We start from the raw sequence: 13,425 nt of genomic DNA on the forward strand, positions 1-13,425 counted from the left end.
TGGGGTTCCTCTGTATATGAATTATTACTACTGACACACTAGTAATATAGCATAAAAGTAAGAGCTGATAACATTACGATATCCTCAGACTAGAAATCAGCAGCATTAAAAATAATAATTTTAAAAAAAGAACCGTTACAAATTTTTTTATTATGGCAATCAAGATCTAAGGATTTTTCGTAGCCCTGACAGATAGTAAAAAGAAACATTTCAGTTAAATGAACAATACTAAAATTTTACAATACCATCTCTGAGTTTCTGCATTGGCTCTCTAAGTTTATTATCCTCTTGATCCAACCGTAACTTTTTTGCTCGTTTCTGAAGAGTCTCTTTAGTGCATGGTAGATGAGATGCTAAATGTGAGTAAATAGTAGACCGCTGGGCACTAGTCAATTCTTGAGATTTCACCTCCACACTGCAAAATAAGTTTGCGAATATAGCTTGTCACAAATTGATGGTTAATTAATTACACTTCAACTCAGTCAATTAATTTTATTTATCTACATACATGTTTAGAGCACATTTATGTATATATGCTCTAAACATACATACATAATCATGCTAAAAAATGTCTTTTGATGGCCATAATTATACATAATTGAATATTATCCTTAGAATAGTGTCACCAGAAGTCCTTTTTTGATGTAATTTTAAACGTCCTTCTACATTTTCTGGTTTCCAGAATTATTTCTTTTTTTTGGGAATTTTTTTTCCCTTTGAAACATATATTTGATATATGTGTGGTTTTTTTAGTGTTTTTTCCCACACATTCAAAAGCTTTGACCAATCACCATCAAACTTCTCAGAATACAAGAATCCTTCATTCACAGTTTGAAAAATTGATAGCAGCACTATAACAAGTATTGCACAGAAACAAACTTCATGTTAGCTTCACAGCACATACACACACATTTTCCAGCATGGCCCAGGTCTTTGTTCACATGCTTATATCTCTTTGTTGAGACAGAGCAGCAGACCATGATCTGATTATGAGAATACAAGAACCCAAGTTGCTTCCAAGCAGGGTTCAAACCAAGCAGATTTTGAAAATACCATTGTTTGCTCACCAACTGTTAATGTTGTGTAATAAAAAGGGGAGGGAGGAATGTTACCTCTTCTATTCAGAAATAAGGAAAATAGGATGCAAACACTCAGTGCTGATTCCTATGGCGTTAAAGCAACACTCCTGAAAAGAGAAAACCTCCTGAGGGTAAAGCTTAACAAGAGCATGGAAGATTTCAGAAATGCCAAGAAATGTAAAAAAAACAAGGTAGCTGGCCAAAAGAAAACCTATTTTCATGCTCCCGGTAAAGCAATAAAACTGATTAGAGAATGGGAACAATTCATTATATGGTCAGGGAGACAACTTATTTGATCCTTTTTTAGCGGTTCTGTTTTAGCTAGTAAAAGCATGTGGTAGTACATTTTTTCCCAATATAGTAGTGAACATTAGGAAAAATAACGTAACCAAGAATGCGTGCGTAGGTGTCCTCCTTCCTTGGTTTTTGAATCTGGTAACCCTAGCTTAGAATCGTAGATTTTTTTAACTCAGTAAAGTCATCATTATCAACCCAAGCCTATATTTTTATTCCTATTCAATGCGTTTGTGACTCGAGATACTACATCATGTCGTCGCCTTCGTGTGCGCAAAATATTGTCTTAGCCACCTCGTTGGGAATTTTGCTTGTTATGGCGTTGTATTTGTATTAGAAAACAGCACAAAAATTAGCCTGAATGAACGTTTCACCGCTTATCGGCAGCAGGCGAAAACACGGCGACGTTCCATCAGAAATCCATGAAGCAAGTGTCAGCAGAGAACACCAGGCTCGCTAAGGGGGACACCAGTATCATTTGGTAAGGGACAATTCTAGGTTATGGTATCGCAGGGAATTTTCCTCTAATAGGGTTGTTAATAAATGGAATAGTTTACCCAGAGGGTAGTAAATACTAACACAATTGACACATTTAAAAAGAAATATGATAAACATGTTGGAGTAAATCAAGAAGCTATCCATACTTAGAATAAGACCACCATAATATTCTTTATGGGCATTGTATAATATTTTATCATATGTATATATTGTTTATAATTTTTGTGATTGTGTTTTTAATTGGGTTGCTGTATTTTTGAAATATATGACATCCCTATTTGTTATGGGCATCTTTTTCTCAGCCACCTCGTTGGGCATCTTACCTTCTGTGGCATTGTATTTGTATTTAGAGACATGGAAATAACGTTCTTTTCGGAAGTTTGAGGAAAAAGAGAACCCAAAAGCAGAATGTTTAGCACTGTTCTGGGACGAGCCCTCAGCTGACTGGAAATGTTCTGCGGTAAAAATCCCCATATATGTAAGTGTTTTTTATGCACTTTTTTTTAAAATTCTTCCAAATTGTTCTGCAACATACGTTACAGATTTTGGCACATTTTGCTTTGGGGGAGGAGAATAATTCAATTTTGTATTTCAGTGCATATATGCAGGTCCTAGTATAATAGATAAAGTATTTAAAATGGCCACATATTATTTGGATTAAGTTTATAATTGAAAGTGTGTTTCTATGACTTATGGTTCAAAAGATAAAGGGAGTATAAAAATTCAACTTTAAGAACTATTTACAGAGGTTTTTCGGTACTTTGTTAGTACAGTTCATACTTTGTATAGTGCCCCTCCCCCTGCAATAAAGAAGACCCATGTATGCTGACTCTCACATTTTTTGAATAGCTCATAAGTTCTGCTGAAAAGTCGAATTTACAGGGGGCCTTTCTGTAATCGTAAAGGGCCGTTAGAACCCCCACGGCAAAATATGCCAAAATCTGCGCTGTATATCGCAGAACAATCTGGAATAATTTTAAGAAAACACTATTATGGGAACTTTTACTGCAGAACATTTTCAGTCAGCCTAGGGCTCGTTGCAGAACAATGCAAAACATTCTGCTTCGGGAGTTATAACAATGAAGTATCATATTTTTCTGATGCAATCCTATGTCGAGTCCACCTACAATATAATTAGTAATTATATAGGGTTTTTGGCTACTATGACCATCCCCTGATTATTAGAGAAACAAAAAAATTAACGGAAAAAAGAGATGCCAAGATCATGGCAAAAACAACATCAAGGAAATTAGAATGGCTTTCGATTGTACACTAACAGTCAATAACAATAATCAGAGCATAACATAAATTACTGTCAAAGATAAATGATAAGAAAAACCATGAATAAGACATTGTCACAGGTAATGACAATAACAAAAGCATAAAATGAATCATAGTCACAGATAATGACAAAAAAAATTATTACCGTCAAAGGTTATTACAATAACTGAAGTAAAAAACAAAACAAAGCAGTAACTCATAAACATTCTGAGCTGTAAGCATAAAGCAAAAATGCGCAATAATAACCAGAAAAAAAAAATAAGGAAGGGGAAGCAAATAGAAATGATATATGGAGGCTTCAGAAACAGACTCTTTAGGCTTAGGGGACTATTTAGACCAGTCTTTCTCAACCGCCGGGCCCTGATCTTGGTCAAACTGGGCCGTGAGTGGTTTATTGTTTCATTTTTACCCATTTATTTTCCATTAGTCGTGTGTGTATGGCCGGGCCTTCCGATCACGAAAAAGAAATCAACCGGGTCACAGGATTTCAAAGGTTGAGAACCCCTGATCTAGACCACTTTAATGAATTATGAGGTGGAATCCCAGGATGAATATCAAAAGGATGAACCTGAAGACCAACAGCTAAACAGAACAAGAACTATGGGTAATGACGTTTTCAAAAAGAGGAATAATAATATTGGGAGTAGTTGACGCAAAATCTCGCCAACAAGAGACTGGAAAATGAAGATTGCCAAAAGAAGCATTACAAAGGGCATCATAATGACAACAAAACAAAAGGGAAGCGGTTTCCAAATTGTTGCAATAGTCACACAATGGGCTATCGCCCTAAATAATATGATGTAAATACTAAAAGAGAGGAGCCCCGTCACAGAGGAGATTATAAAACACATTTTCAAATTTATCAGATGAAAAAAAGGATGAATAAAATTTGCAACAGTCATAAAAGGGTCAGAAATCAGGTAGTGTATTCTTCAGTGAAAAAGTTTTTATATTGGGATCTAAAAATTGAAATCAGATCTTCTGTATAGAGGCTGGTAGGGGTTACACTCTGTGAAGAAGCTGCAGTACGAACATGACCAGGTGTACGACCCTATACCTGGGATTTGTGAAAGAAATATGCATACTTATAGCCAAGTTTCTGCAAGAAAATAAATTCTAAAATATCTTCTAAAAAAAGTATTCTCACCTCAAGAGCATTCGATTAACTTCATCACTGAAAAATTTGCATTTGCCTTCTTCTGAATTATAAGCAGCCTAAAAACAAAATGTAGTTATTGTCATGCAATATTTTCATATTTATATATGTAATGCCATTTCCAAATATGGGTAAAGGTTTAGTTGGGATGAAGCCATTCATTCATGCCATACTCTTATTTCACTCTATAATACCAAGTGCAATCTAGAATACCAAGCGCAATCTAGAATGTTGCAACCAACATAATGGGTAACTTATTATGAGAGATTTTATCAAAGGCTTCAGTAAAAGCTTGCTAGACAAATTAGCATTGGTTTGCACAGAACTTGATATTAAATTCTGCAAACCAATGTAAGAACAACTAAAAAACACCCTATATGGGAAAGCTTGTGGACATATATTCATGAAAATTTTATAGTAATAATTACAAATGGGGAACTAAACATTTTCCAGTGAAAATTTTGATAAGTGCTACATTGCTTCAGGAAAAAAAACTGTTGAAATTATAGTAAAGATAAGGACTATAAGGACTGCTCTGGAAGAAAAAAAGTATAAGGACAATTGAAAAAAAATTATGTGCAAAAATTGTTTAATCAAAACAAAACTTTTCCTTTGTAATCTATATCATTTGAGGTGTCATTGATAGAGATGTGTCATAAATAACTAGTTATGTAATCGTCTTCCTAGATTTGTTTGATGACTGCAATAAGATCATGTTGCTTTCATACAGTGAACCAACCTTTTCTCTATGCTTCACGAGTCAAAAGGTCACACAAGTGCACTAAAAGATTAAGAAAGGGACTTGATCACCCAAGGGGTTCTGCTGAATTGCCTTTAAACTAACACCTTCTAAACTTGGAAACATGTACAGGAGCATGATGCTGTTGAAGAAAAACACTGTCTGAAGTTGTGAGAGGTTCCTCAAGAAATAGAAAAAAAAAAGAAACTGAAACACTGTCTAGACATGCTTATACTTCCAAAACATGGCTTGGTCATTGCAAAGGTCAGTAATATTTAAAACCATCGAGTCCATTTAAATTGCTTCCCATCAGAGAACATCCCTATCCCATTTGACACCAAAAAACTCTCTATCTGGCCGGTTCCCATCGTTTTGTAAGAAGAGGTTTGCACTTCAAATTTACATACTAGACATTTGAATTTTTTATTACATTAGGCACAGTTTGATGTGTGCAAGGGAAGTTTAATGCTTTCTCAATTACATCAGAGAATTATTTTTCATGCAAAAATAATGAATAATTGTCTTTTTCTGATGCAAGGTAAGCAAAAAAAAAGCCTTCTTCTGCAAGCTTTTCAGTTCATAATTCTTGGGCCCAATTAAGAAACTATAACCAACAGTCTTCAATGTCTTTTGATTTTTCTCATAATTTCACAACCACGCATTGCTTTTCTGTGAGAGCAAGTATTCCGCTACTTCAATATTCAATAAATATGTTGTCTTCGGCATTTTCACTATTTCATACAAAAAATTCATAGTTCATGGCTGATCTTGGCAGTTATGCCAACATCAGAAAAATCCTGATGTCAGAAAACAAACGTTTTCTCATACTTTTTCAAGGTATTGACACCTTTACACTATAATTTTAATTTTTTTTTTTCTGAAACGGTGCAACACTCAAAACTATTTTTACTGGAAAATGTTTAGTTCCCCTTAGTTTTAATTCCCCTTTAAATTATCACTCTAAAGTTTTCATATATCTATAAACACAAGTTTTCAAGAAATGCCAACTTTTCAGTTGCTCTTACACCTTTTCCACCACCTTAGCAGCTGTTTGATAGTCTGAGCACTATGATTTTCTAGCATCACAAGCAACTCTGTTCAATCCCTGCAGAAAACACAATGGCGGTCAGCTTAAGCTGATTTTCTGTGGTTTTCCAACCTTAAGATGTGAATGAGAGCCTGCCTTTGACTTAAAAAAGTCTTTCCACAGACAGCAGGCAGCTCAGAAAAACAATGAATGAATGGCAGAACTTTGCCACTGGACATATCCTGTTGCCAAGATCTCTTCCAGCCCAGATTCGCAGCAGAATCTGGAACACTTTATTTTGTGTCAAAAAAAGAACATAACATACAAAATTTTTACAACATATCTTCCCCGGACAATTGGGTACTGTTGCAATTAACAAATTTTGGAGTGATTACAGACGAGATGGGGTTGGGAGTTGGAGAATAGTTTCTGGGTTTCGTTAAGATGGATGAATGTACAAATTAGGATCGAGGTACATTTTAAAAGCAATTGGAGGGGGCCCCATGCCATCTCCTCTGTTATCTTACACTTGTCATATTATATACACAGGATACAAAAAAAAAATTAAAATCTTATTGTGAAATATCAAATATCCATTGGAGCGAGTGATCTCACTTAACACCTTATGCGAGATAACTCGCTCCGATGGATATTTTATATTTCAGAATAAGATTCTCATTTTGTTTTGTTTTTTTTTTTCCTTTTTTTTAAATCCTGTGTATATAATGACAAGTGTAAGATAACAGATGAGATGGCATGGGGCCCCTCTGACTGCTTTTAAAATATACCTTCATCCTAATATGTGTACATTCATCAGCCTTAATGAAACCCAGAAACTATTCTCCAACTCCCAACCCCATCTCGTCTATAATCACCACAAAATTTGTTGATCGCAACAGTATCCAATTGTCCCTGGCTTCTAGTCTGCAAGTTATCAACCCCATTTGCTCACCAATAAGGTGTTAAGCGAAATGACTCGCGCCGATACATATTTTATACTTCACAATAAGATTTTAATTTCATTTTTTGTTTGTATCCTTTTGTATCTTTTTTGACACAAAATAAAGTGTTCCAGACTCTGCCACAAAGCTGGGCTGGAAGAGATCTCAGCAACGGGTAAGTCCAGTGGCAAAGTTCTGGCATTCATTCATTCAGTATCAAATTGTCCGGGGAAAATATGTTGTAAAAATTTTGTGTGTGGGTGTATGCCATGTTTTTTTTCCTCTTTTTTTTTTTTTGACACAAAATAAAGTGCTCTGGACTCTGCCACAAAGCTTGGCTGGAAGAGATCTGAGCCCAGCAACACAATGCTTACAAAACACAAAAATTGGGCATTGGGCACTTTTAGCATTTCCAACTTGGAAGATAGATAACAGCATTTCTCAGATGCATGAAACATACACAACATCAAAAATATCATGGGCAATGTGATGCATTTGCAATAGAAGTAGCAGAATTCATGTATGGCAATTAATGTTACAAATCCTGTTTAGAAATCATGAAAAGCTAATTAAAAAGTTGTTACATTTGATGTAAAAATTACATAATCAAAACTAACCTGTTTCAGCTGAGCCACCAAAACATCTAAGTCTGGAGGTAAATTCTCTGGAAGCCTTGGAGCCTCTATATTTTCTACCAAAGGCTTAGTCATCTGTTCTTCTCCATCACTGCTTCCAGTGATTAAACCAGCGGATCCATTACTTGTCACATCTTCAGCAGCTGCTTTAACAACAGATTCGATTGCATCAGATATAGTTGAAGGAACACCAGGAACTGGAAGACCAATTAATGGTATTTCAATGGCTTCAATTTCTATATTTCTTTCCACAATAATAGGTTCAATCTGAATCTGTTGAAGTCTCTCCTGCTGTTGCAACTGTAATTGAGCTTTGTGCTGTTGCAGCATATCAGCTACGGTTGGCTGTGCTCTTTTCTTTGGCTTTGGTAAGGCACTTCGAAAAAAAAAATAAACAAATGAAAATATAAAGAATCGTAGACTTGATAGGATAAAAATTATATGATAACTACATAAAAGAATAAATCAATGAAAATAATAGGTTCAATCAAAACCTGTAAACAGAATCTGGGGGTGTATCATCTTCTGATTCTTAATAAGAATCAGATTCTTATTAAGGACACTAAATTCATGTTCTCGTGAGTTTTATTTAGCGTGTTTATTTATTTTGTGGATCAAACTCTGCCGTGTGTTCTTTATTTTGCTAGATTGTGAGTTTAATTAGTCTCTTTACTTTGATTTTGTCACTGGATTTTCAAAAGGACTTCCATCATTGGATTTGTGAGATAAGTTTTTTTTAATTACTCTCAAACTTTTTAATTTTCATTGTGTCTTTTCAATCAACTTAAATTATATTTTCATTTCATTTTCATTGTACTTTCGTTAGGTTTCTGACCATTGTTTCTTTGTCGATAATCAATTTTTTTGCTCACGTGCTCATATAGGAGAGAATATCTGGTTCTTCATTTTCCATCATATTTTTGTTTTTCCCGCTTTTTTTATATAATTTTGTGGGTTGTGTTAGTGTGTGTTAGCAAACAGTGCATACTTTTCCCAGGGTATTCTCAGTAATTGTTTGGTTTTTTTTTTCATTTTGGGTCCTATTGTTTTAGTGTTAGTGAATAGTTAGCTAATAGAAATAAGTATAAATTGTACTTTGTACCTTAATTTTTTAGGGGTGTGTTGCATTCTTTATATACATATATTTCTTCGTGTGATCTAGTGTTGATCATTTTATTTTATTAAATTTTTTCGAACCATCTTTTATGTATATTTTGCATTGTAATGTAATTTACATTATTTTAATTTACCATTAACATTTCTCATTTTCCTATTTTTTAAGTGTTATTATCTAGTTTTCAGCGATAGTGTTAGTATGCCTTGACCTTGATTAGTGTTTTGTGGGGCTCATGATGGGAGGTTTCTCTGATCTAGGGGGATAGTAGCTGATAGTTTCAACTGTAAGGGGTGTTCGATTAGGGCAAGGTTGGAACTTGAGGTCGAAGTGTTACGAGAGAGTTAGGGTTTTAGAGAGCCTGGGTAATTATGGAGCCACCTGTCGATAAAGAAGCAATCTCCATGAACAATGACAGTTTATAGGATGAATGTGTGGTCGTGGATGAGGATACTGATAGTGGTTAAATCATCTGCGATTCTATGGTTAGGGAACAGAGTGTGGATTTTTGGGGTTTCAAGCGCTGTTGTTTTCCTGGGGGGAAGATTAGCAATGTTCGAGACGTTTTTCATCATCGAAAGTTGCCCTTGCGGATTATCCTGTGGATGGAAACGAAACAAGTAGGAGCGGATATTAGAACTTACTATCATCCACTAGGAAGGGAGGTTCAGATGTGGCATTTGATCAGGTTCAACATGGTAAACTCTCCAAGCGTTCACACAAGATTTGAATTGGGGTCAACTTGCTGAATTGGATAGAATCGTGGTTGAGAGATAGGTCACAACGAGTTATGGTAAATGGGGAATTCTCTGATCGCACAGGCATCACTAGTGGAGTTCCTGCAGGAATTGTCTTTGGACCCATAATTTCTCTTTTTATCGATAAACTTGATCAGGGCATCGTGGGATTGTTAGCAAATTCGCAGACGACATGAAGTTAATGGGAGTAGTTGGGAATCAAAGCAATAGGGAGTTGCTCCAGACCAACTAAAACAGGATTGGAGCATGGCATTTAGTGTTGACAAGTGCATGGTCACACATTTTGGTTCGAACAACCCACGTTTCTCTTACGAGTTGAATTGTGCCACGATGAATTGTCAGGTGAATTCCAGAATTGGGAATTCTCATTGACAAGCGGCTTAGGTTTTGTGAACATTGTTCAGCTGTGGTAAAAAAAGCGAATAGAATGCTCGGTTTTATTTTCAAAAATGTGTCTTCGCTTTCTATTAAAGTCATTCTTCTGCTTTTCCGAAGCTTAGTTCGACCTGGACTAGAGTATGCTATGAGGTTTTGGAGACCATACCTACTGAGCGACATAGACTTGGTCGAAGGGTGTGCAGAGAAGAACTACGTGTGTCCTTGTTGGCACACGTGGCTTGAGTTATCAAGAGACTTCATTTTTTTTAATATAATTACATTAGATGAATGGAGGTGTTGGGGAGATAGGATAGAAATGTTCAAAATTTTCAATGGTATGGATAGGATGGACCATCATTTATTAATTCGCCATCAATTAACTGCTTTTACAAGAGGACACCAGTATCATTTGGTAAGGTACAATTCTAGGTTATGGTGTTGCAAGGAATTTTTCTCTAATAAGGTTGTTAAAAATGGAATAGCTTACCCCTGGGGATAGTAAATTCTAACACAATTGACAATTTTAAAAGAAATACAATAAATATATGGGGTAAATTGAGAAGCTATTCATACTTAGAATAAGATTACCATAAATATTTCTTATCGGCATTACATGTTTTATCATGTATATATAATTTTTATGATTGCATTTTTGATTGGGTTGCTATATTTTTGAAATATATGACATCTGTATTTGTTATGGGAATTTTGCCTGTTGTGGCTTTGCATTTGTATTCAATAGTGGTTTTATATACCATAGACTGTTAAATAAAATCCAGTGATTTAATTACAGGAAACCTTGAATTAATAAATCCTATGTACAAATTAATTTTTTCAAAAGATAAAAACTTCTGAGAAAAATTCTATAGGCATCCATTTAATGAAAATTATGAATGTGGGTGTATTTATCATTATATTATTATTACATGTGCATAAATTTATGAATGTGGATGTATTTATCATTATATTATTATTACATGTGTATAAATTTATAAATGTGTAGATTGTAATCTTAAATTGAAAATTATTGCTGCAAAAAATAAATACAGTGAAGAAAGCTTTTCCGAAGCTTAGTTCGACTTGGACTAGAGTATGCTGTAAGGTTTTGGAGACCATACCTACTGAGGGACATAGACTTGATCGAAGAGTGTGCAGATCATATCCTGAGATGTGTAAAAAAAGATTCATCCCATCATTTGCCAAAGATTCTGTAATAGCTATAAGATCCAGGCCGCGTAATTACAATCCCTACTCTCTTAGTAACACAGGAAGTGTTAGCATGCAGGTGATTGATTACTACGAGCAAGAAAGATACCAAGACGTCACGAGAGGTAGAGCTTTTGGCATATAAAAGAGCCTAGCGAGTTATTTGGCGAAATTGAATTTTGGCAAATAACTCGCTAGGCGCTTTTTAGTTGATGCGACAAAAATTAGTAAAAAAGTTATGAAAATAATAATCTATATAATATAATTAATATAATATGATTATTGATTATATATATAAACTGAAGAGCCAAAAAAACTGGTACAGGCATGCGTATGCAAATAAAGAGATATGGAACCAATCAGAGTACGGCGCTGCGATCGGCAACGCCTATATAACACAACAAGTGTCTGGCACAATTGTTAGATCAGTTACTGCTGCTAAAATGGCAGGTTATCGAGATTTAAGTGAGTTTGAACGTGGTGTTATAGTCGGCGCACGAGAGATGGGACATAGCATCTCAGAGGTAGCGATGAAATTTGGATTTTCACGTACGACCATTTCACGAGTGTACCGTGAATATCGGGAATCCGGTAAAAAATGAAATCTACGACATCGACTTTTTTTGAGTAAAAAAATTTTTCCCAGACTTTTCCAGGTTTTCCCTGACCCGTACAAACCCTGGACAGTGCAACCATGAAAAGTGTATAGTTATTGTACTATACTAGTGAAATAAATTAAGAGAATTTGTATATTTTATCGAATTTCATGAAAAGAACTGAACTGAATGTAAAACCACTGCTTCTAGACAAAAATGCAAATCTTGTACGTCAAATACGTAAGCGTACATGTGTGTGTAGGCGGAGCCAGTAGAGAAACAGGCTTTATAAGCGCGCATAAGTTAAAACGCATTTCGTTCGCTAGCACACCTTGGCGAATTTCTTGGTGTTACTTTGCAGCAATCGGTTAATTTCAAATTGTAACAGTAAAAATGAGTAACCACCAACGTTTACATGATGAAATGAGGTGGCGAATTGTGGGGAGGCTAGAAGCAGGCCAATCTCAAGTCCAGATTTGTAGAGAGTTCAATTTAACGCCCAGCGTCGTGTGTAACTTATGGAAACAGTTCCAGGATACCAGATCCATCGAGAGAAAGCCTGGGCCAAGAGCCATAACGGCCAGAGAAGATTGCCATTTGTCGATTATAGCGAGGCGTAACAGGAGTGCTACAGCTTCTCAGCTCTCTCGTGATTTGTATGCAGCCACAGGAACCCGTGTATCAAGGGTGACTATTTCCAAAAGACTTCATGAGAGAGGGTTGTTTGCAAGAAGACCTGCTGTTTGCGTCCCGCTCACTTCTATGGAATGGAGAATCCGTTTATCATGGTGCAGAGAGCATAGAGATTGGAGTATGGATCAATGGGCGACCATTCTCTTCACTGATGAGTCCCGGTTCATCCTAAGCACCGATTCTCGACATATATTCATATGGAGAGAACCAGGGACCCGCTACCTACCCTCCGATGTCCGCGAAATCGACCATTATGGCGGAGGAGGTTTAATGGTCTGGGCAGGCATCATGTTGGATGGCCGCACACCTCTCCATGTCTTTGAAAGAGGCACTGTGACTGGTGTGAAGTATAGGGATGAGGTGTTGGAGCCCTATGTTTGCCTTTTCAGGGGTGCAGTTGGCCCTGAGTTCATTTTAATGGATGATAACACGAAGTCACATAGAGCTCTTCTGCTCGATGATTTTCTAGAGAGTGAGGATATTCGCCGGATGGATTGGCAAGCCAGATCTCCAGACCTTAACCCTATAGAGCATGTCTGGGACGCTCTGGGGAGGGCAATTGCAACTTGCAACCCCCCTCCGGGAACCATCCAGGGAATGAAAACAGCGTTGCTGAATGAGTGGGACAAGTGGGAATTGCCACAGGAAATGATAGACTGCCTTATTTCAAGTATGAAATCACGCTGCGAGACCTGTATATCTGCAAGAGGGGGACCATACCCCCTATTAACCCATCTATTAACCCATTTTTTTGTTTATTCTGCAACCGCTGTTTCATACCTTCTGACTCCAACGAGTGTTACGCACGATCATGCGTGTGTATTTTCCTGTGGTTTTAGCCTACCTGACTTTTTTTTAAGAGCGATCCCGGTTCTTCCCATATTCCAAAGCCCACTTGAAGTTTTATTCTTCACTAAAATCAAGCTTATTATCATGATTGTGAACATTTATTTCTCCTAGTTGTCATGGTGTGTGTTTTTTCCCTTTGTGGAATTAATTTTAACTCAGTGATTTGCAGTAGCCCTTCATT

The 13,425-nt window shown here is 36.2% G+C and overlaps 1 protein-coding gene across 1 annotated transcript in view; it reads right to left on the minus strand.

The window, feature by feature from the left end:
* Window positions 1–13,425, minus strand: part of LOC149084903 (uncharacterized) — a 95,075-nt gene that overhangs the window by 47,626 nt on the left and 34,024 nt on the right. Inside the window, exons 6-8 of the mRNA XM_089232636.1 lie at window positions 7,633–8,026; window positions 4,300–4,367; window positions 246–415 (exon numbers count right to left, since the gene is read on the minus strand). Of these exons, the coding sequence (XP_089088762.1) occupies window positions 246–415; window positions 4,300–4,367; window positions 7,633–8,026 (632 nt within the window). The remainder of the gene's footprint in view (window positions 1–245; window positions 416–4,299; window positions 4,368–7,632; window positions 8,027–13,425) is intronic.

Source organism: Pholcus phalangioides, unplaced genomic scaffold (assembly GCF_987345545.1).
Source record: "Pholcus phalangioides strain wild (caught in Gottingen) unplaced genomic scaffold, Ppha-v1.0 ptg000007l_1, whole genome shotgun sequence".
Lineage (NCBI taxonomy): Eukaryota > Metazoa > Arthropoda > Arachnida > Araneae > Pholcidae > Pholcus > Pholcus phalangioides.